Here is a 23,897-nt window from a genome sequence, read left to right as displayed (position 1 = left end):
CCACACCCCGCGTACCAGGGGCTGGGAAGACCGCCTGCACTTGGGGGGTCTCTTTGGTTGCCCCTGCACTCCCTCGGCCACTCGCAGATACTCCGTTACCCACTTGAGCCCCCCCGGTGCTTTTGTCTTTCTGGGCTATTATTATTATAACTGCTACGAGCACGCACTCGCTGGCAACTTGCCCCCGAGGAAACCTACCGGCCCCAGGGGAGGTGAGGATGGGGGACTCGCCCTCCCCCACCCAGGCCGCAGGCCCCCGGGCGGGCAGAGCTGCCCCCCACATTGGGGGGGGGGGGGGGGTGCAGCGAAGCGGGCAGCTGCCCGGCGGCCGCAGCGCAGCCGGGAGGCTCCCCGGGGGCTGGCGGCCGTACACCCCCGGGGGGCAGCGGGGCCGGGCCGGGCCGGGCCGGCCGCCGTGGGAGTGCGGTGGCGGGGGGCAGCGCGCAGGCAGCGCGGAGGCAGCGCGCAGGCGCGGGCAGGGAGCACCCAGCTCTTTATGGCCAGGTGAGAGAGTCCCGGCGCAGGTAAGGGGAGGATTTACCCACAGGCATCCCGGGCGGGTGGCTTGTCCTCGCAGTCCATGACCAGCAGGGACCCGGGGACTCGGAGCCCGCAGCCAGGATGTCTATCCTTGCCAAAATGGGGGACTGGCAGGTAAGGTGACCCTCCCGCCCGGGGGGTCTTGTTATTTTGGGACGGGAGGCAGGGCTGGGGTGGGGGAGGTTGACGGGCCGGGTGGGAGCGGGGGCAAACCTGGCGCTGGGGTTGGGGATTTTGCGGCTCCCCGGGCCGGGAGCTGCCCCTGGCCGCGGGTGAGGCCGGGCCGCAACAGGTAGAGAGCGGCGGGACGGGGCCGGGGCCGGGAGGGGCGAGGGGCGAGGGCAGCTCCGCTCCGCCAGGGCTGTCCCGGCCTGGGGGTGCGCGGCGTGGGTCCGCCCGCCGTCCCTCCTCCCGGGGCTGGCGGCGGCCGCCCCGCCGCGGAGCCCTGGGGCTGCCCCGGGAGCGCGGTGGGCCCCACGCGGGGCAGGGCCCGGGGTCGAGCGGCGTGGGCCTGCCGCGCGTCGGGGACGGGCCGCGGGAGCCGAAATGTCGCTGCGAGCTCCCACACGAGCGCGTCCCGTGGAAAAATAACGCCGGCGGGTCTCACCCGCGCCCGAAGCGCCCGTGGAAAGCGCTCCCGCGGGGAAAAGCAGCACCCACCAGCGAAAGCGGACGGGCGGGGAAAAAGCGGCCTGTCGGGGCCTCGCCCAGCCCCGCGGACCCGGGGGGACCCACCCGCACCACGGGCGAGCCGACACGTGTGGAGTTCCGGCGGCTCCCGAAGCGGGAGACACTTGGAAACCCTCAGAGCGCCCCGATGTCCGCCCGGGCCGCACCGCCACCCTTTGCCGGCTACGGAAGGGGGGGCGAACCGTCCTGTCCAAACACCCGGGCTTCGGTTACCGAAAACGAGGTGGTTTTGCCTTTTTAAAAGTTTTGCCTTTATTTTTCTCTACTAAGACAGTCCAGTTCAAGATGGGAGCCTAACTTCTTTTTCTGCTCCCAACTTTTCGAATCTCTCGATTAAGTCTTACTCCGGACTGCCTTTTTATTTTATTTTTTTTTCTTTCCAGGATAGCATTAAGTCGTCTGGGGGAAAAAAAAAAAAAAGAAAAATACACTGAACAAATATATTTTAAATATTTTTACAGCTTGAACTGGCGTCTTCTTATCAGGTCGGTGCGGAGAAACGATCAAAAGAGGATTTTTAGAATTATTTTTTTCGCACTGAAGTCAACTCTTATGTAATCGCACTTATGGGGCTATCTGCCTTGAAATCTGTTCCCGACTTTTCCTTACATCCCGGCCCTCCTCGCTCCCGCTCGCCGGCCCTGCGGCTTCCCCCCCGCAGCGCCTGACCGGAGGGGCCGGCCCGAGCGGACCCGCCTCCCGCTGCCTCCATGTGGGTCCCTTGGGGAAAGCCGCCCCCTCCCCTCCTACTCCGCACCCCAGCCGGCCCGGGGCTGGGGGAGAGGAGGGACAAGGGCCAGGCCTTTGGCCCACGGGAGTCCCGGTCGGCCCGGGTCTGCCAGGACGGTGCTAAGGGGCGATGGGCCCCTTTGGGACACTCCTCCTCTCCTCTTTTTCTCATCGTTCCCCCCCCCCCCCCGGGGGGCATTAACTAGGCTTAATCTGCCAGTTCCATTTGAACCTCAATGGGAGTAAAAACAACAATTTACTCTCCTGCCACTTGCAGACAAAAGCGCTGGTGAAAAAGAGCATCGGGGGGTGGAGGAGGGGAGAAGGGGAAAGGGGGGAAAAAAAAAAAATCCGTTTTGGGGATGCAGTTCTGTGTGTGTGAAGGAGCAGGCCCGGGACCCTGGCGGCTTTGCCGCCCTTCCTGGTGTGGGTACGCGTGTGCCGGCCCCCCCGAACGCCCACTGCGGCTCCCCCCGCGGAGTGGAGGGCCTGTGTGCTCCTTGGAGGCAGCAAATTTTCCCCCAGCGTCGGGGGGTGGCCCCGGGAGGGTGTCCCAGGCCGAAAGGGCAGGTTTTGCTGTTAGCCGAGAGAAGTTTCGGGGAGCGGCAGGGCAGCCAGGTGCTCCCCCCCACCCCCACGCGGGGATGCCGAGCTCCGGGAGACGCCCGGGGGCCCGGCGGGCGTGGGGAGCCGCGCCAGGCCCGACACGCCGGCCCCACGGGGAGGAGAATGCCTGGCCATTAGGAGCGGCGCGGGGTCAGTGAGAGGAAAAAAAAGACGAAAATCGGGAAAAACGAAGCCTTTCGGTGGACGGATCAAGGCTGGGCACCCGGGGAAGTCAAAGAGGAGAGAAGGGTGTTAAAGCGGCCCCCCGGGGGGGGACACGGGCTGAGCGCTCGCTTAGCGGCACATTGTTAAGCAAATGAAGCGCTCCACCTAAGAAAGTACCAAAGTTTTATTGTGGTCATTGTTTTGTCCCTTTGCTCAAGTGCTTGCAAAAGACTTTTTGGCTCCTGCTGCATTCACATTACCGCTCGCCCACTTCTATCTGGGAGGTTATGTCGGGTTTGTTTGGGTTAGGTTTTTTGGTTGGGTTTTTTGTTGTGTTTTGTTGGTTTTTGTTTTTTTTTTTGAAGACCAATAGCCAACAGAGCCGAGGGGAACAAAATAGTTTGCCAAGCAAAGAAGCTTTACAAATATCCACCAAAAAGATCAAATCAAATCCGGGGAGCGACAGAAGCCTCCGCAGACAATAACCGCGTTAGAGCAAGACCCGAATCTCGTTTCTCCTCGCTTTGGTTTCTTTAAATCCCGTGGAAAAAAAAAAAAAAGGGGGGGGGGGAAACCTAGGGGGTGGCTTCATGGCTAGCCCTAAACTCTCTGCAGATGAAGGGACGATCGCTTCTTCGATTTCGCTGGCCACTCTCCTCCCCGCTGGCAGGCGCTGGGGGAGAGGCCGCCGGCGAGCCCTGCTCTCCCGCCCGCAGGCAGAGGCAGGCAGGGAGGGCAGGCAGGGCCCGCTGCACCCCCTCGGCGCCGGGGCTCGGCGGGCTGGAGAAAGTTTATTTAAAAAAAAAAAAATTGTTGTGTTTTTTTGTTGTGTTTTTTGGGTTTTTTTTTTTTTTTTTCCTCCTTTTTGCTCGTGGGTCCTTTCTACCTGTGTCCGCCGCTGCAGGTTGTCGTGGTGGCGAGCAGCGGGGCTGTTGGCGATATGCTAATGAGGCGGTGAGGCTGCGGGTGAGGAGCGGGAGAAGGGAAAAGTTCCCACCATTAGAGGGAGATCTCCGAGCGCGGACGGGAGCGCCGCGCCGCTCCGCGCCGCTCCGCGCCGCCTCCGCCAGCCCCGCGCCCCGCGCCGCCCCGGCTCCGCCACCGCCACCGTAGGGAGAGAAGCAAACCCTCTCTCTCACGCCAATCCATGAAAATGCTTTGGAAGCTGACGGATAATATCAAGTATGAGGAATGCGAGGTAAGAGCTTCCCGCGGCCGCCGGCCCCGCGGCTGCGAGCGGGAGCCTGCAGCATCCCTCCCCCTCGCAATTTCGTTTAGGAAAACTTGTGCGCCTTCGCCAGGCTCCCTGCAGCTGGAGGGGGGACGGGGTCCCTCGCTAGCAACTTCGGGGCTTGTGGAAACCCGGCTTTGTCGGAAGTGTGTGAGGAGAGGCAAACAGGACCCAGCAGCAGGTCGGGTCTGTGGGTAGATCCTCCGTAGATAAAGCGCTGTAGGATGCTACACTCATCCATATGGATGGATGGACGGACGGATGGATGATGGACAGGCGGATGAATGAATGGACGGATGGATGGATGGATGAATGAATGAATGAGAGGGCAAAGAGGCAAAGGGAAGAGAATTATTCTTACACGCCAGGTACCCGAGGCATCCCAATAAATTGGCTCAGGACCGACGCTTAAACTCAGCCTTTTCGATGTAGCTGCGGGTTGATCACACCGAGCTGCACAAATTTGCAGGGGTCAGCTGCCGAACTGAAGTCATGGGCTTGGAAGCGGTGTTCCCTCAGCCGCCTAGTTTTCAGGGCCACACTCCCATGGCTTTGAGCAATAACGTTTTAACCGCTTGAAAAAAAAAAAAAAAATTAAATCCACCTAATTTGATTTTGGAGCCGTTCAGCACAGACTGTGTGCGCGCATCTCTCTGTGTGACTGTGTGTGCATCCATATTTTTAGAGGCGAGTGTCTTTTAATCTGGCAAAAAGAAGAAAAGGAAAAAGAAGAGCGGTGCCCGGGACCAGTCCCTGGTCTCAAACCAACGAATACTATTGTCACCCGTTTCGCAAAAGTTGCCTGTGCAGTGCCTTTAAATCGCGCAATAAAGGACTCCACGTTGCAAATGAAGGCAGTTACTTGGTCGTGACCCACGCGGGGAGGTCGCCCCAGCCTCGGCGGAGCCTCGCCGACCTGCATGTGTGGGGCGAAAGGGGAGGCTACGCTCCCATTCGACCCCGCCGCTGCTTTGGGCGATGCTGTAGCTTAGGAAAGGGAGCGGGGGCTCGCCAGACTCACCGCCGACTAATGATTTGGTGGTTTAGTCCCGGATCGAGGAGTTTGGGATAAAGCTGTCTCCCGGTGCGGGAGCTGAGCTCTTAGATCCACTCGCGGGCGGATGCTTGATTTCTAGGAATGAGGTGTCAGGGGTGCTGTTTCCTTTTTTTTATTTTTTATTTTTTTTATTTTTTCCTTAAGACGGGAAAAAATACTATGTATATTCCTCAGCTGAATTGCAGGAGGGAAGCTTCTCTCTCCCTCCCCCAGGACCGGTGTTGAAGCGTGCACACGTGCGCGCGTGTGGATTTCATCGCGAATGGCTTTTGTTGCCTTACGCTCATGGGACTTTGCACCGAGATGCTACCGAACACGGAGGGAGCAGCGGCCGCTCCGCCGGAGCCGCGCCGGCTTTTGGGCGGGCGCGGTTGTCTCCCCCCGTTTTCCTGGGGAGCGGATGCGTGGTGACTTTTAGAGAGGACGGAAAAGCGGGTGACTGTGCCCTGCCGGGGACAGGACCTGCCTTTAACAGGGGAAAAAAACCCAAACCCCAAAAAACCACCAAAAAACCCAACAGAACAAAACAAACCATGGCGGGGGGGGCGGGTGGAGGCGAAGAAAAGCGGAATAAAAGCCCGGGGGGCCGGGGCCGGCGGGGCGGAGGCTGCGGCGGGGCAGCGCGGAGCGGTGCCCGGCGGAGGGAGTTGTTTGGGAGTTGCACAGCCAGTCCGACGGGTTGCGCCGGAGCCCCGGCTTGTCTGGGCCGGGAGAAGCGCTCGCCTTGCCTCTTTTCCCTGCTCCCTCTCCCCCCCCCCTCCTTCCCGCGTCCCTCTCGCCCTCCTTCCCTCCCCGCCTCGCCGCCTCCTGCCTTTTCCCTCCGTCTTTTCCCGGATCCTCCGAGAGGGGGGCCGCGGGGAGCCCAGCGGAGGCTCCTTGGGCTTCCCAGCCCCCCCGCCCCGGGCGCCCACCGGCCTCGGCGCTAGGCTCGAACCGGAGAAGGAGGAGGAGGAGGAGGGCTGGCACCCAGAAGGGGAGACACCCAAAAAAACTTTCCCAGCCGGTTTCCGGGACGCGGGGCACGGAGGCGAGCCGGCTTGGCGGCGCGGGGCGGCCGCCGCGGGGGCAGCGGCGCGGGGAGCCCCTCGGCGGGGCGCCGTCGAGGCATGGACGGGGCGGCGGCGGCGGGCGGCCCCGCGGAGCCCACCCCGCGCAAAGGCGGCGGCGGCGGCGCGGCCGAGGGCGGCAAGAGCCAAGGCGGGAGTCAGCAGCCGCTCTTCTCCCTGGGCTTTGAGGCCGGCTACGCGCAGCAGCCGCAGCCCGAGGTGCGCCCGCGAAAGACCGCGGGGCTGGGGGCAGGGGGAGGCGGCGGCAGGGGGGAAGGGAGGGGAAGGGAAGCGAAGGGGAGGAAGGGGGGATCCCGCGCCCCCTCCCCTCTCCCCTTCTGCCCGTCTCTCCCACCCCCACCTCCTCCGCACCCCCCTCCTGGCTCCCACCCTCTCCCTCTCTCCGGATCTCTTTCTCTTTCACTTTTGCATGCCCTGCAACCTTTTAAAATGTTGCCCCTTTCCTGTGATTCGTCAGACGCAGCAGCATGTCCCCCCTCTCTCTCTCCCGCTCCCTCTCTCTCCCTTTTTGTCTCTCTCTCCCTCTCCCTCTCCCCCATCTCTGATTAGATACACTGATTCTTCATTCAATGGACGTCATTTAGAACAGGCTCTGCCTTGAGTTGCCTTCTCGCTTCACGCTCGATTTCCAGCCATTCTTCCCTTATTAAGTGTTCGTGTAATATTAATAGTCATGAATATCTGCTATTAGGAGTCTCCAGGAAGGCAGCAGATCTGTTATTAGGAGCTCAAGTGAAGCAGCAGCTAAGTCAAAGGAGAAAAAGAAAGAAAGAGACAGAGGAAAAAAAAAAAAAAAGGATTAAGAAACAAACACACACAAGCTAAAAACAAAGCAAAAAAAAAGGAAAAAAAAAAAAAAGCGCAAAACAAAACAAAAAAAAAGGCAAAAAAAAAAGCAACCAACTTTGACTCCTCACACCGCGCCAGGATAGAGAGCTCGCCTTGGCAACACCCGATGAAGGGCAGCAGAGATCGGTGCAAGTTCTGATGGATTATAGTGGCGCGCCCGCGGTGCAGGAGCAGCCCCGGCGCCCTGGTCCCGCCGCCCGCGCCTAGCGCCGGGCTCCGGCCGCGCTCCCTCCGCGCCCGCGCCGCGCCCGCACCCGCGGGGCTCCGCCGGGGGCTGCGCGCTCCGCCGGTCCCTTTCCTCTGCCTTTTTTTTTTTTTTGTTATTTTGTTTTTTTTCCTACCTTGACTTGTAACCCCCGACTCTTCGCAGATGTTAGTACACAGTTTTTCGGCTATGGTGAGTTGCTTCACGTTTCTCTCGGAGGGGGTCTGGTGTGTTCTGGGTGTTGCTATTGTTGTCGGCGGTGGCGGTGGCGGTCGGGGTTTCGCACCCAGCTTTCCAGAGAGGGCTTTTTTTCCTTTCCTTCATTTTTACAAATTCGGTGGTTTTCCTTTTCCACCTTCTCTCTTTCTTTTTTTCTCCCCCCCCCCCTTTCCTTTTTTTTTTTTTTTTTTTTTTTGTTTTGGTCTGCTTCGAGCGAAAGGTAAAAGGCTTTGCTTGGACCCTACCGCTTCCATTTCTTCACCTTGCCACCTGCAAACGGGATATTTTCAGCTTTCTCGTTTCCCTTTTTCGGGATCGTGGCTCATTCCACTGGAACCCTCCTCCTCCTCCGCGGAGGCCATGCCTTTCCCCCGGACATACCTGCGGGCTTTCCTGCCCGGCCGCGGGAGCCGGCAGAGCCGTGCCGAAACGCCCGGCCGCATTTCGGTGCCGCTCCCCCGTCGGGGCTCGGGGCGATGCTCCCCCCGGCTGCCCGGCGCATTCCTCCGCTGCCCGGGCCGCCGCCGCCTCCACCAGCCGCCACCCCCCCCCCCCCCCCCCGCCCCCCCTTCCCCCCTACTCCGCTCCCAAATCGCCCGCTGGCGAGCGGGGAGCTCGGCCGGCAACCGGGCGGTTGTCCCCGTAGGTGGGGGACCGTGGCAGTGCCTTTGCCCCCAAACCTTTGTAAAACTCGCGGGGGGAACGACCGGTTTGTTTAGAGCCTATTTCGGCGTCTTCTGGTAACAAAATGGCAGTGGGCTTGGATTTTCCAGGGTTTTCTTGGGATGCGTTACCGGTAATGCCAGCGACAGTATTTGTCTCGGTTCTGCCCAGGGCCAGCGGGAGGATTTTGGGTCATGGTAGAATTATTATTTTAATAATGCCCTCTTATGAATTATCCTTTTTTTTTTGCGGGAAATACATCCTCCTGAAATGCCGGGGCGCGATCTGTTGGGCATCCGCGCTGTATCGCCGCAATGTTTTATTAATTATTATAAGCAGTCTTGTTATAATTATTGCTATTATTGCTGTTATCGTTGTTGCCGTTGTTGTTATTATTATTTTAAAAGCGAGACTGCCTCTTAATTGTGTGCGAAGGGAAATCGGAGGCAGGGAAAGCCCCAGATCTGCTCTTCTCCGCCTCGGAGCGGACGAATTGCCCATCTCTGCCCGATAGGTGAAAGGTGCAAGCCGATTTTGAGGAGAAACAGTTTGATTTTACCTTTGTTTTTCTTTTCTCCCCCTCCTTCCCCCTCCCCCTGCTTCCCCCCCCCCCCCCCGCCGCCTCCCCCCCCCGTCCCCCCACCTCAGGAGCGCCACGACAGTACCAGCAACGGGACAGCCCGGCTACCCCAGCTGGGGACCGTGGGTCAGTCTCCCTACACCAGCGCCCCGCCGCTCTCCCACACCCCCAACGCCGACTTCCAGCCCCCGTACTTCCCCCCCCCTTACCAGCCCATCTACCCCCAGTCTCAGGACCCCTACTCCCACGTGAACGACCCCTACAGCCTCAACCCCCTCCACGCCCAGCCGCAGCCCCAGCACCCAGGATGGCCGGGACAGAGGCAGAGCCAGGAGACGGGGCTGCTCCACACGCACCGGGGTTTGCCCCACCAGCTCTCGGGGCTCGACCCACGCAGGGACTACCGACGGCACGACGACCTGCTCCACGCCCCGCACGGGCTGGGCTCGGGGCTGGCCGACCTGCCCCTCCACTCCATCCCCCACGCCATCGAGGACGTGCCGGTAAGCGAAGGGGATGCCCCCGGGCACGCTCGCCCCTCTTCCCCCGTGTCCCACTCCCCGCGGGAGCCGAACTTCGGGGGGAGGGAGGGGGACACCCCCCCCAAAAAAAAAAAAAAAAAAAAAAAGGGGGAGGGAAGAAGAGAAACGTGTCCCCCCCCACCCACCCCGGGAAAGGCGAAGCCCCCACCTAGAACAATAGGTTTTCCCAGCTCGTCCCTGCGCAACGCCTCCCTGCTAACGCGCCCGCTAAAATATAAATAAATCAAATTACTGTCATCATTAACAATATCTTTCCTTCTCAATGACAATAAGCTGTTACGATTGGAAGAATATATAATATCACCACCGGGCCGTGCATTTGGGGATTTCTCGCTGCCTTGGGAAAAACACGAGTTTGAAACGCGAGATCTCATTAAATGTCCTCCCAGGCAAACGTAAAAGGGGAAGGAAGAAAAAGGATTAAAAAAAAAAAAAAAAAAAGTGGGTGAAAGTGGCCTAAGAAGGAAAAATTCGTTTCCCGTGATTACAGAATTGGCATATGGGATAACGACATCCAAAGTTGTAAGAGGGTACAGGCAGATCCTCTTCTCTAAAGGAATTAATTGACAAATCAGGGACGAGGTATACTAAAACGCTGCCGCCTCCTTTTAGCAGCAGTGCAAAGGGATGACCTCATAAATCATTAGCTATAGGTTATCAAATTCGAGCCAGACCTGCTACACCCTATATTAAATTAAATGTTGGGAGCCTATTGGATGATGCGTTATTTGGGGGGCCTAATTCTGTTATCGATAAATACGGATTTAAAAAATGATTTCTAATTAAGCATGACATTAGTGCACGGGCTATTTACAATGCAAGCCAGGGCTATTGTTCTGTTAGGAAAGTGGCTTTATGCAACATGATAGGTCGTGATCAAAGTTCATCTTTCTGGGTTTCTCCCCGAAAATGGAATTAGAACATGGCAATAAATTTATTAAAGCCCACAGAGCTCGTGCTGAGGGACTGAAGCTGCTCGACTTGCAGGAGGAAAGAGGAGGAGGGAACTGTGGTATCTGGATGTGATTTTTGCTGAAACGCCATCCCAAATTACAGGATCAAATATTACAACAATATATTCGCTGACAGTTTAATGAGTACAGTTTCGTGTTGCAAGGATAATGTTCAGATGAACTTACCTATTTTGGGGGGTCATTTTGAAACCTTTTGTAAATTATACTCGGGGAAAATACTGAATTTATTACAGCCCTCATCTGGCTAAATTAGCCACAGAAAATTGCTGGTTATGTTTAGCAGTTTTGCAATAAACGCATACGTTTCCCAAAGTGGAGGATTTAGTAAGCAATTTGGATCCGTTAAAAGCAGGTCAATTCTTTAAACTTGATATAAAATAACATGGAGGCAATAGTAAGAATAAACTAATTTGTTGACTGCAAGCCCCTGATTGCAGCAGGAGGAACATGATCTAAAATGTTCTCTTGAATTCTCCCTCTCCTCAATTGTGCTCTGTGGCAGTGGGCTGATTCGGGAAGCCTCCTCTGCAGATCTATGAATTAATAGCGTTGCTGTACTTTGTGAAAACCAAATGCCATCTGGTTTAAATCCTTAAACCGGCCAAGCCAATTTTTAATTTTTTTTATTTGTTTTTCTCTGTAAAACTGAATCGTCAGGCTGCATGAAGGAAAGTATAAAAATAAGAGGATGTATCTTTTAAGAGTATTTTATCTAGTTATGAAAAAAAAAAATCTTTTACAGAAATCTGGGTCGGGGAAGGGTCATTTTTGAATTTTTCTGTTGCTCCAACAGTTAACCTTTAATAAAAACGGCCGCTAAATATTTAAGAAAATCAAGTAGACGGTGAAAATTATTTAATCATAAATATCTCTGTGGGATTTTAAACTTAACAGTCCTCCCTGTATGGAATATGTGTAGAAATAACACAAATAAAAGTATTATGCCACACTACATTTACTTTATGGGTTTAGGGTGCATGCATAAAGGGATCATATTTCCCCATATAGTTAAAACACAAGAACTGCAGCAGTAGTCATTTCTGAACATTTCTCAATTTAATTATACTTAAATCCAGAAGCACTTTAGGCAAGTTACAAATGAGAGCATTGAGTATAATAAAACCTGTAATAAAGCAACTTAGTACCATCCACCCGGAATCATTGAGATCAGGCACAATTAACAGGAGCATAAATCCAAGACAGAATGGAAAATGTTAGAATCAGTATTATTGTTGGACAAAGACTAGAGAAGGAAGTAATAGTTTTTTAAATGGTAATGCCTGGGTTTTGTAACGATTGCGAAATCTTCTATCTCAGCAGCACTGGTGTTAATTTGTAAACACAGCCAGACATTATATTGCCTGTCAGTTTTTGGAATTAGAAAACATGATTTCATTTGACTTTCTAATCACGTCGTGACTCTGCCGCGCGAACCCCAGCTGTAGCCGCGACCGCGGAACCTGCGAGGGGACAATAGTGGAGGAGCGCGGGGTGCGTGGGGCAGTGTGGGCCCCCCCCGGCACCGCACTGGTCCCGGCTCCTTTGTGCTTTTCCCTCCGGCGGGCGCGGGAGCGGGTGCAGCGGCGGGGAAGGGCCGGGCCGGGCCGGGGCTGCGTCCCGGGGAGGAAGGGACGGGGGACGGGGGGGGGGACGGGGGGAAGAAGCCTGCAGGAGCTGGAGCCCACTCGGCAGTCGGGTTCGGCCCGGGGGTCATTTATTATTTTATTCCCATTTCTTGGGGAACGAGGGAAGAGTGGGGAGGGATGCAGGACTCCTCGCGGTAAAGGAAATTCCCCCCCCCCAAAATCCCATCTCCCCCAGCCTCCGCCGGGGGATCTGTTGTTTCCATCCCCACACCGTGCCCAGGGAGGGGGGGACACAACTTCTCCCGCACCCCATCCCACCCCAGCCCTCCCTGCCTTTTGTTGTGGTTGTACATTTACATCCCTGCCTGTTCCTTTTGTTGCAGCACGTAGAAGACCCCAGTATTAACATCCCAGATCAAACTGTAATTAAGAAAGGTAAGCTGTTTCCTCGCGCATACCAAACATGTCGTCACAGGCTGGGGAGTGCTCGCAGGGAGGACTCACCCGGCCTCCACCCCCCCCACCCCCCGCAGCCCCCCGGCCCCGGGCTCCTTCCTCTGGCACGTACTGTTGGCCAAAAGCTTGGAGGCAGAGAAAGAAAACTGGCGATGCTGGTTGAAAGGCGCCCTCTTAAATGGCCACGTTCGCCGGGTATTTTAATTATTGTTGTCGTTAACGAGGAAAAATGTTAGCAGATGAGCTAGAAAATCCGAGCCGGTATTTTAGTGCATTAGCGAACAGTTGGGTTTCATGGCTTGCCCGGTGCATCTGGCTGAGCAGCGGGGTGTAATCGTTGTTGGGAAACTGGGCTGTGAAAGAGAAATCGTGGTTCCTCCTTCTCCGGGTTTTCTGATGTAAATCGCAGCGGCGTTGAGGTGGGCTGCTGGAGAACAAGGGGCGAGTTCCAGGCAACTGATGTCTGTCCGTCAGGGCTGTTTGGTTTTCGTTGGCTTTGTGCGCTTTTGCTTTGCTTGGAATTTAATTGCTTGGATGCTGGTCCCCCAAACCCTGGAAAATACTTGTGGCGTGTTTTCACTCAATTTTCTTTTCCTGTCTTTCTTCGGACAACCGAAGGATTTGGGAAAGGTGGCACAGGGCTGTTTGCAAGGGAGGTTCTCGGTGGAAAGTGCTTGGTTTGCGTTTGGATCCTGCGTAGGGAGCTGCTGTTGGGAGTGAAACTCGCGGGGCTGAGCGTGCAGCTACCTCCTGCCTGCTCTGAGGGGTGCCACGGCTGTGCAGACTGGAATTTGGGTGCCCCGGCCTCCACCGGAGCAAGGTGCTGAATAGAGCCACTCTCCTCTCTAGTCCTAACGGCTCAACAGCCAGCGAGCTCAAAGTTTCATTCCGCCCCCCCCCCCACGTAAAGCCTTTGTCACGTCAAATTAGATGTGCAAGGGATAAATCTTAAGAGATGCTCTTTCCAAGTCGACATGATAATTGGCTCTTTTATTAGTAATCTCAAGAGTTCGTTTAACTCCTGTTGTATCTATTAGCCTTCCCAGAGCTATTAATGTCACAAGTGATCTATCCAAAACGGAGAGAGCCCCCTGCTCGGTTGGACTGTGTCCGCGAAGAGTAACGGGGTAGGGCGGAGGAGAAAGGGAAAGAAACCGGGAGAGCGGAGCCTGGCGGGCACGGCGTCCCGAATGGCGGCACGGTCCCGGCCCGGCCGGGTCGGGTGGCCCCTGCACAGCGGCCACCGGGCAGGGACCAGCCTTTATTTTGGGGAGCGACCGGCGCCTTAACAAGCAGCCGTCCCCTCCCCCGGACGGCGTGCGCCAGCTCCGCGCTGGCGGGGGGGGGGGGAAGCTGGCGGATTATTTTTTAATTGCTGCGGGTTGCCCCGCGCTCTCCCTGCTCCTCCCGGCGAGCGTTGTGGTGCCGCCGGCCGCCCCGTCCCCGTCCCTCCATCCTGCCCCGTGGGCGCTGCGGGGCCGGGTGCGGGGCTCGGGTGCCCGGCGGGTGCGGCGTTGGCCTCCCCTCCCCAGCCCCCGGCTCCCCGCCCGCTCCTCACCCTCACCTCCCTGCTCCTCCCTCCCTTGCAGGCCCCGTGTCCCTCTCCAAGTCTAACAACAACGCCGTCTCCTCCATCCCCATCAACAAGGACACGCTCTTCGGCGGGGTGGTGAACCCCAACGAGGTCTTCTGCTCGGTGCCGGGCCGCCTCTCGCTGCTCAGCTCCACCTCCAAGTACAAGGTCACGGTGGCGGAAGTGCAGAGACGCCTCTCGCCGCCCGAGTGCCTCAACGCCTCCCTGCTGGGCGGAGTGCTCCGGAGGTGAGGGGCGGGGGAGCGCGGGAGGCGGGAGGGCGGACGAGAACGCCCGGGCCGGGCCGCGCCGAGCCGGGCAGGAGGGAGGAGGAGGAGGAGGAGGAGGAGGGCGAGGGCCCACGCGAGGCGGAGGGGGTGGCGCGCGGCGCCCGCCGCTAGGGGTCGGTGCGCGCGTGGCCGCCGGGGCAGGGCTGCGAAGAGGCGGGGGGCGCTGTAGCCATGGCAACGTGCAGCCTTGCGTGGCCCCCGTGCACCGCTTTGGGGGTCCGGCGCCTGTGTGTCCCCCCACGCTGTCCCGTCACGGCGATGAGCACCCCCCCACATACACCCCGCACCCCCCAGGGAGCCCGGAGGTTACCTGTGGGCACCCAATCTGCTGCCCGCCACGCTGGGCCTGCGGCCTGGCCCAGGCAATTAGGCAGCGCCCAGGCAGGCAATAACGTTCAGGATTAATTAAATCGGCTCCCACCTCCACGACCCGGCTGGGTCCGGCTCTGTCGAAAAGCCGCAGATGAGCCACGCAGGGATTAGTGTGAGGGCAGTGATGTGCCATGGTGGTAACGGGGGGTCTCCTCCCGTAACGCCTGGGCCGCTGCCCGTGGGCTGTGGGGAGAAGCTGCCCCCAGGTCTGTGGCGCCTTGGGAGCTCAGGCAGCTGCCTCCAGGGTCCAGGCCTGGCCATGACGTGCCCAGAGCTCCTGGCCAGCCTGGGGGCTGATCCGGACCTCAGTGAGGGCCCTTGTTCCCTCGACATGGAGCCATCCAAAGCCCCATCCCCATCTCCGCTTTCAGCAACGCTCGTCCTTCAGCCCCCCACAACCATGGCCCCCCAAACCTTTACTCCCCTCTGCGGGAAGGCGATGTGTCGGGGTTCACCTGTGGGCAGGAGCCTAAAGCGGGAGCGGGTCCCCCCCGCCAGCCCCGTTTCTCAGTGCCTTTCTGTGCGGAGCAGGGCGAAGTCTAAAAACGGAGGGAGATCTCTGAGGGAGAAACTGGACAAAATAGGATTAAACCTGCCAGCAGGGAGGCGTAAAGCTGCTAACGTTACCTTGCTCACGTCGCTTGTGGAGGGTAAGTGACTAAAAGAGCCGGGAGGGCCCGTTTGGAAAATGTGCCTGTTGCTTTTGCCTAATGGGAGAAGACGTGGTGTTGGGTTGGTGTTTTTTTCCCCAAGTCAGTGCTGCTTGTTGGAAATTGGAAGGGCGTTATTTTCTCTGCCTCATAAAAAAAACACGAAACATGTTAATTGTGTGCCTTTGTTTTTGGTTTTAACCTGAAATAGGCTTGTGCGAGTCCTGCAGACTCAGCATTGCATTCTACCATTTATTTGCTTTTAAGTCTCTAAGCTAGTAATTTTCAGGGCCTCATCTTTCTCCCTCATTTAAGTGAGTAATCCCCCCCCAGAGTAAGCGGATCTCATTGGGAGCAGCATGGGAAGGATCCCTGTGGACAGGGGCTGTGGGCTCAGCCCATAAGAGACCCCTGAGTGGCAAGTTGGAAGTTACGGGGAGCAGAGCCTCTAATGCTTCACTGCCATCCTTCTGCCACAGGTGGACAACCAAGCAATTTTAAATGTCAGAAACTGCAGCTACTTTAAGTTTTTCTCCCTCCCAGCCCACAGCCACATAACAGTAAATCATTTAACTTTTCTGACATCTGCATTTGAGAAATGCGTGACCATTACTTCCTGAATTAATTTGGGAATCCTTGACCTCAGCCATGAATTAATGGTGTCCTGAAAGCCTCAAAGTTACACCACCCCCACCCCCCACTCCCTTTGGTTCTCATTTTCAGAACATGTGTTCCCTTGCTATATCGTTCTCCTCTACTTTGCTCTGGCCAGAAAAGGTGCAACTTACCTTTAATGCCTTGGGACACCCTGTGCTGTCAGAACCGGGAGGTGGGAATCTCAAGGGTTGGCAGTAGTTTAGTTTTGAAGCAGCTGATGTGTCACACTGACTGGCAAAAAGTAAGCTCAAGGCCAGTGAATAGATCCTCCTCCTTTCCCCTCACTTACGGTTTGACTGCATTTTAGACTGATTCAGTCTGCAAAGGGCTTTTAAGCTCGGCCCGGGCTGTGTGCAGGTTTGGCTTAAGTTTGATTGTGGAGTAGGGAATTTGTTGCTTTGTTTTGTTGTCACTTCGTATTCTGTGAGGAACATTTCATGTTCAAAGAGACGGGGAAAGAAGCGCTGCGCAATGCCAGGCTTCATTTTTTTAAACATCAGGATTAGTGGCCGCACTATATTTATACTGCGTGAAAATTACTGCGTCTTCACGTTTTTGAAAAGGCTTTGAAATTGCATCGATGTGCTGTAGTAAAAAATCACTAGGGGAAAACTTGTAAAAAGTCTAGATTTGGTAGATGCTTAACATTATTTGTGATGTTAATGAATATGGAGAAGGTTTTATGGTAATCTATTGTTCTGTTTGGCTTTCACATACAATGGCTTTAAAAGAATGATTTAAAAAAACCCAAAACCCAACAACCAAAAAAAACCAAACCAAAACAAAACCAGCGCTGGATCTCCAGATAACTTAGCTACGGTGGCTAATTTTGGGGGGATGATAGTATAAACACTGCTGGGGCTTTGAGTCCTGTAGCGATGAGGCAGTTTCTAGAGTACTGTTATTGTTTATGATCCGCTCCATTTTATGGAAACAAGCTCACTGGACTGAGGCTTTGAAGCTCTAATTGGCGCATGCGTTCTTCCGGAGCTAGAGCTAATGGCAGGAAGCCCTGCAGTAAAAACCAACTGGTTCAGGAAATTAAAACCAAAGATTTGAAAATCAACAAAACAGACAGACTCGGTGGAATGACCCTAAAATTCTCATGGTTAATCGTTTGGGGGTGAACATATAATTATATGCGATCAAGTTAAATTTTAAACACTTAGCTGTTTAATGCATTTTATTTAGAAGAGCTCTAGGAGTAATTATGATCAATATTAATCATTGATGCATTGCAAAAGAATATAGGGAAATGGCTGAGGCACACAAACATTTCCAGAGTAAATAGCTGTGAATGAAATATAGGTAAATGACAGTGTATAGGTACAGATATGTAAATCTAAGCATACGTTCTAGGTGGATGGAGCCTGCCTGTCTAAAAGTATGTTAGTCAATGCAAACTTTAAAAAATTCTGATGTGAGATTTCTCTTGTAACGATCATCGTGAAAATACACATTTGCATTGCCCTTGATTGAAGCAAACTCCTGCAAGATAAGATGGGATTAGCATTTCTTACCCTACCTTTTTCAAAGAAAAAAGTCCAAGCCTTTTAGAAGAAAAGCCCTGATAGAATGTAGTGCTTTTTCTTTTTTCTTTCTAATGGATTTTTGCCTCTGTGCAATGTGTACTGATGAGCTGTGTGTTTCCCTCCCATCCCCACCCGTGCCTCCCTTTTCAGGAGAAGCAGTACATCTCGCTAGAGATTTTGGGTACGTTTGTGAGACAGAATTTCCTGCCAAAGCAGTAGCTGAATTTCTCAACCGACAACATTCCGATCCAAACGAGCAAGTCACAAGAAAAAACATGCTTCTAGCTACAAAGTAAGACATTTAACTTTCTGGCACGTTGCTCAAAAGTGAGGGGAGGGTGACAAACCCGGGTTTGGGGCTTTTATTTGAGAGCGTTTGCCACATACATAGCCAGTGGTTGATGGCTTTGCAAATTGCAAGGGGGTGTATTTGCCCTCCTGCTATAGGAGAACTCCATAGAACAGTTTGCTTTCCATCAAGTCAGTTCATGCAGATTACCTTGAAAGTGAGTCGTGAAAACTGTGGGTGGATGTTTACTTAAAGAAAAAGCAGTATTCTTCAGAGCAAATAATTTTCGGGGCCTTTTCACTTAGCTTATCAATTTAGGTAGAGGGGGAAGGCTTCCCATTGACAGTAAAAGAAAACTGGCACATTAAACTGATTTCAGTTCATTAAAATCGGCAATGGTTCTTTCTGCCTAAGCAGCTCTGTTACTTAGTGAATATAGGGATATTAAAAATATATTTTAAATGGCAATCTGTACGCAGTTAAAATGCTAGTGGAGTTTATCATTGGTGGGGCTGCCTAGACTTCCAGGTGGTGTGTGAAAAGAAAATGATTGTTTTGATATGTTTGCTGGAAATTAAAAGGGTTGTTTAGTAGCCCTTAATTACCAATGGAGGTGTCACCAAAGGGCACAGTGCCAGAGGGCGCAGGCAGAAGATGGGAACCGCTTTATGGCTGGAAGACATTAACGCGAGTTTTAGAATACAAACTGTTTCAACACGCCTCTGAGCTCTCTGGCTATAAGGTGTGTTATTTCCCCAACCATTTGTGCAGCGAGTGGATGATATAACCTAACTTCTGCACCGTGCCCTCGTATCCTCTCTTCCCACCTCCCTGGAAGGAAATTTCCAGACCCTAGTTAGCGTCAACCTTCCCCTCTGTGAGCAGGTCCCCTTGGATTTGGAGATACAGATGTACATACATAAATGTTTCAGAATACCCTAATTTAAAGCCTTGATTCCCCTCTCAGCCCTTGCTCTTTTTTCCCGACACACAGGCGTGTTTTAGCCTCGTGAAGGAGGAGGCCCGCACCTCTCTCCAGTTCCAAATAAAAAGGATCTTCCAAGACATGGATAAATCCCTGAACCTCCCTTTAGATATCGCGCCCCATCTATTCCCTTTTGCACTGCTGGGGAACTTTAAACTGGGCGTCTGCCCCAAAACCCAGCTCAGCAGGGACGCGTGTCTGCAGGGAGGGCGTGGGGGGGCTGCCATAGGGGTAGGCGGGAGGTGTGCGTATCTGTGTGCCTGTTATTTGTCCGTGTGTTGGTTGGGGCCGGGGCGTGACGTGTGTGTGCAACCGTGTGTGTGCGCGAGGCGAAGGGAAGAGGTTTGTGCATGCTGTGGAAGTGTGAGAATTAGGGGGAAGGATGTATAGAGAGGAGAGGGAGAGGCGAGAGAGCACATGTGTGCTCGGGGGCAGCAGCCCCCTTGATCCAGGGGCTTGTGTAATCTAGCAGGGAGCATGCACAGGCTTTGCTGCCGCCAGTGACGGTTCATTTCTCTCCTTCTCTCTTCCCCTCCCTCCCTGCCTCCCTCCCTCTGTCTCTCTGCTCCATTTGTGCTACAGACAGATCTGTAAAGAGTTCACCGACCTGCTGGCTCAGGACCGATCTCCCCTGGGGAACTCGCGGCCCAACCCCATTTTGGAGCCGGGCATCCAGAGCTGCCTGACCCACTTCAACCTCATCTCGCACGGCTTCGGGAGCCCGGCGGTGTGCGCTGCCGTCACTGCCCTGCAGAACTATCTCACCGAGGCGCTCAAGGCCATGGACAAAATGTACCTCAGCAACAATCCCAACAGCCACACAGACAACAGCACCAAAAGCGGCGACAAAGAGGAGAAGCACCGAAAGTGAGGATCCCCCCCTTCCTCTCCCTTCCCCCTCATAGCCCATCCATCCATTCATCTCCCTCCTCCCTCTCCCCTGCACCCAGCACCCCAGGCTACAGCAACAGAATGAGCGTCCTTCTGCCAATCCTGTTCTCTGACTCTGCAGGACTGCTCTGCCCTCTCCCCAAACCCCTTCCCAGCATCCACATTTCCATTTGCTCCCTCTTGACTTTCCCCCCCCTCCCTGCTGCCACCATCGTTTTACCCCAGTTTGGAGCCCAAGAGAACAGAACAGGGGGATGGAGCCAGCAAAGAAAAAAAGTTCTGTCTTGAGTTTGTGAACTTTTTTTTAAATAAAACAAAAGGAGGAAAAAAAAAAAACAAAAACAAAACAAAAAAAAGAAAAGGACTTTTTTTTCTAAAAATATATAAAAAAAAATTTTAAAAAGCCCCAAAAGAAATAAATAATACTTTAAAAATTCTATGAGCTTCACCGGACTGAATCACCACCTTCCCTTACATAAACTTCAGTTAAGATTGTAGCCATATTAAAAACGAAAAAAAGTGAAAAAAAGTGCAACAGCAGCAGCAACAGCAAACAAACAAAAGGCAAAAAGGACTGATGACATTTTATCAGTATTGTGAATAAACTTGAACACAAAACACAAGCAGTTCCATGTCATATCTTCAGTTGTAGAACTTTTTCCTGTCCAAGGTAAAGCGACCAACTTGAACTTTCTATTGCAACACGATTCACGGTTATTATATAAGGGAATCAGTGTTCATGTATGTATATATTTATTTATGTGTAATTTAATGGGAATTGTAAATATGGTGAGTCTGTTTTAAGCCTTTTTTTATTTATCTGGTGATCTCGTTTACCTCTTGTTTAGTGGGTTTTAAATCTTCCCCTCTTAGTTCATCATGTGGTTCATGGTACTTATTTAGATATCAGAGGTTTTTTGGGGGTTTTTCTCTGGGATTCATCATTTTTAGCCCTGTTGTAGCATGTTAAAGGCGACAATGAAGCAGCTGAACAAATAAAGAACCATGAATTTTTATATATAATTAGTATGACATTTAGTTTCTCATTGAAGATAAAATAAAGTGATGTTGGACCCTGGCAAGGTTTTTAAACATGTTAGTGGTTTTACAACCCTTATGTGTTGTGGAAAATGAAAGAAGAAGTTATTTTCATCCACTGTCCTTTTCCCGAAAGCACCATCAGAGCAATAAATTAATATTGTCTTTTAAAACAAGATTTAGCTTTTCTTTCCTTTTTCCCCCCCTATTTTTTTTTCTCCTTTCTCCCTTTCTTTTGTTTTTCTTTTTCTCCTTTTTCTTTTTTTTTTTTTTTTCTCCAAAGAACTTCAAACATTCGGGACCACCTGGTATCCTGTATTTCCACTGGCCATATTGGAAGCAGTTATAGTTGTATTGTATTGAGTTGTGCCGGCAGTAGTTTCCATGCCTATCAATGTATCATAGTCCTTTGTTGCCCAGATAAATAAATATTTGATACGCTTTATGTCGATTTTTTTATTCAGTGGCTGTCTTTACCCAGGCGTATTTTTGTTCTTGGCAGTATTTTTTATTCAGTATGGTTACAGTAATTGAGTTTAACTCTCCCTTGACAATTGCTCCTTGCAATAAGCAGCTGAACCCATTGTTTCCCTCAAGTATAATAAAAACTTACTTTCAACTTGGAGTTCAGAGCAGGGTATCATTTAGATATTCCACTGAGTCTGTATTCAGACAAATGACACAATAAAGCACAATGTATTCTTTTGGATAAAAAATTGTCTGTACTACTAACAAAATGACACACTATCTTTTCTTTAACCAAAACATAATTTTATTTAAAAAATAAAGTTTTATTTTATTTATGTTGACCTCTAGGTTTTTATTTATGTTTATATATGGCATGCAGAATTATAAGCCTATAAAATTTTGTACATGTAGTTCTCCTAACGGAGGGCAGAGATTAAAAAAAGCCCATTATCTCAAAAAGGAAAGTAAAAAAAAAAATCATTGCCGAGCAAATACTGAAAATTGGGTGCTATGAAAAAAAATATATACTGGTGAATCAGAGCTGGGTGCTCCCTCCCCCTCAAGAAAAAACAAAAGCTCCGTAGTCGATGCCAACAAAATCATCTCACGGTTGTGAACTTTAGCGAAATCTTGCAGGAGACAGATTATTTCTGATTGATGGTTCGTGTTTTAGCGGAATGCACAGATTGACATTTTGAGATGGCTGTGTCAGTTTATAAGGGACTGAAATTTTTATCTTGAGTTTCTTCTTGTGGAAACCAGTTGTAAAATAGGGAAGTTTGCTTTTTAAAAAAATGGAGCGTACATCTTAAAGATGAGCTGTGAAAACGTGAGAATTCAGACTCTGAATCTATTTTCTTTGGCCCAGGGCATAGGTGGAATCAGGATCAGGCTGTATTATATTATATCGCAGGAAAGGAGGCTAATGCAGTTTAGAATGTAAAGGCATTTTAAAGAGATAGCCTGTAAGTGCTGGTGATGTTTTGGTGGTGATGGCTGATTTTTCTCTTTCTCTTTTCTTCCCTCCCTGACACTCTCTCTCTCTCTCTGCCCCCTTTTTTTTTTCCTTTTTGCTCAGGCAGAAATTGAGGAGGTTAAGAGGGAGGTGTTTACAATGAAGCTGCAAAGAGAATTAACATTTGCTCATATATTTTGACGTTTGGTAGGGCTGGTGAAGCAAAGCATTAGATAAAGCCCAAGATGTTTCATTTTGCTTTGGTAATCTACTTATGGAAGGCAGTGTAAAATCAATCTTGCCAAGCAGAAAGAGAGTTGGTGGAGTCTAAATTCTATTTTCGAGAGCCAGCCAGTTTATAAAAATGGTGAATATTTTTTTCCTATAAATTGAAAGTGGATCTTTTGAATGCAAAGCTGCAATTGTTTTAAAAACAGTTATTATTTCCAAGAGAGACTGGTTAACTGTAAAGTAGATGTAACAAAATAATGAGGTGAATGAACCCTAACTGTACATATTCTTGACATAAATGAAATGCACAGTATTGTAGCAGGTGAAGTGAAGCATTGTCTATCAGGGCTGTTTTTCTTGGCTGCATCTCAGATTGTGTGTGGGATCCTAACCTCAGGCACAATAGCATTCATAAACAGCAATACGTTGCTGCTCTTTCTACAGCAACACATAAATACTCATTTTTAAACGAAAACAATCTTATTAAATACCATTCATTCATATCTGGATTTACAGATGCTTGTTACTTTTTGAAACCTGTACCCAATATAATCGTTTTATACTGGGCAATGTATAAAGCAGTCTTATGCTAGAACATTATAAGGTCATAATAAATAATGTTTTAAAGATATAATTAGCTACTTTATGCTGGGAGAGCGCATTTTAAGTATCCTGCTGCTGCATTAGCAAGCCACCAGAAAACAGAAATGAAATGACCTTGCATAGATTTCTTTATTACTATTATTTCTAAGGAAGGATTTTACAGGCGATAATGGAAATCAGACTGGCTTCAGTTCAGCCTCTTCTGCTGTGACCAATATGCAGTTACTAAAACGTGCTAATTACTTTAGCGTTCTTTGGATGCGTTTTTAACGTTGTGATCAAGGCGCAGCAGTGAAATTCTAGGTCATGCTTTTATACACTAAACAGAAGTCGGCTGTTATTTTTTTCCCCCAGATTGGCTGAAATGAGGGTGAGCAGTGGCTGAATGTTAGACCATTGCTGCCACGCTAAGCTAATTCCTACATGTGAACCAAAATACAGCTCGGTGCTCTTTCACCGTGAACAAGGACAGCCCTCCTCTTTGTACCATAATTTACCCCACCCTCCAAAAATCGAATATTAATATAATTTGAGATTTAACTGGTGGAACAGCCATCAGGACAGCAATGCCCCGCAGCTGAAATAATATTTAAAATAGAAGGGATTTGACATTTGAGAAGTCAGTGGCTTGAAATACCCAGTTGTACTTAGCTAATTCAGTCCTTAACCTCTGGTTTCAAATAAATCAATTACAGTCGATTCCACTTCAGTTCAGAAGTGCACGAGGTTTTTAGTTAATTGAATACATTTTATTCACTTGCTAGGAGTATTCATTTATCCAAACCCTTACGTTTAAAGGCGATTTCTTTATTGTCCATGATAAATTCGACTGAGTAATCGGATCAGCTCCTTGTTTGTTTGCTTGTCTTCTGCCTCGCATTTAAATTCCAGAATGTGCACTTCCCTTTCCCTCCTCACTATGTTCATGTCTCAGCCCAGACCAGATTCCCAGAGTGCCAGCCCTTGTGTTTGCAAAGTGTGGCTAAAATAACAAGCGCCCTTCCAACGGGGAGTGACGTGAAGCCTGTCCCAGCTAGTGAGGGCAGAACGATTTAAACCGGCTTGATAATCAAATGCGAAAGGTCGGGAGCGTAAAAGCTAAATGGTGCCTCTGATTCTGTTCCGGGAACCTTTTTGGAAGTGAAGGGCTGTGTCCCTGCTCCCTGCCCTGTCGGCGGCGGGAGAGGTTAACTCTTAGAGCAGA

The 23,897-nt window shown here is 51.7% G+C and overlaps 1 protein-coding gene across 4 annotated transcripts; it reads left to right on the top strand.

Moving 5' to 3' along the window:
* Positions 1 to 601: 601 nt before the first annotated feature.
* TFAP2A (transcription factor AP-2 alpha) lies at positions 602 to 21,192 on the top strand. Of its 4 annotated transcripts, XM_074899663.1 has the most exons (8): positions 3,790 to 3,928; positions 7,305 to 7,331; positions 8,670 to 9,104; positions 12,087 to 12,138; positions 13,749 to 13,980; positions 14,926 to 15,044; positions 17,384 to 17,525; positions 19,090 to 21,192. In XM_074899663.1, the coding sequence occupies exons 1-8, from the start codon at positions 3,878 to 3,880 to the stop codon at positions 19,376 to 19,378; spliced, it is 1,347 nt and encodes a 448-aa protein (XP_074755764.1). In that variant the 5' UTR covers positions 3,790 to 3,877; the 3' UTR covers positions 19,379 to 21,192. The 4 variants fall into 4 exon arrangements, with proteins under 4 accessions (XP_074755766.1, XP_074755764.1, XP_074755765.1 ...); XM_074899665.1 differs by lacking the exons at positions 3,790 to 3,928; positions 7,305 to 7,331 and adding an exon at positions 602 to 654; XM_074899664.1 differs by lacking the exon at positions 7,305 to 7,331.
* Positions 21,193 to 23,897: the final 2,705 nt, after the last annotated feature.

Source organism: Athene noctua, chromosome 2 (genome assembly GCF_965140245.1).
Source record: "Athene noctua chromosome 2, bAthNoc1.hap1.1, whole genome shotgun sequence".
In the NCBI taxonomy this organism is placed as follows: domain Eukaryota; kingdom Metazoa; phylum Chordata; class Aves; order Strigiformes; family Strigidae; genus Athene; species Athene noctua.
The sequence above is the reverse complement of the archived record's forward strand: the minus strand, read 5'-3'. Positions and strand labels throughout refer to the sequence as shown.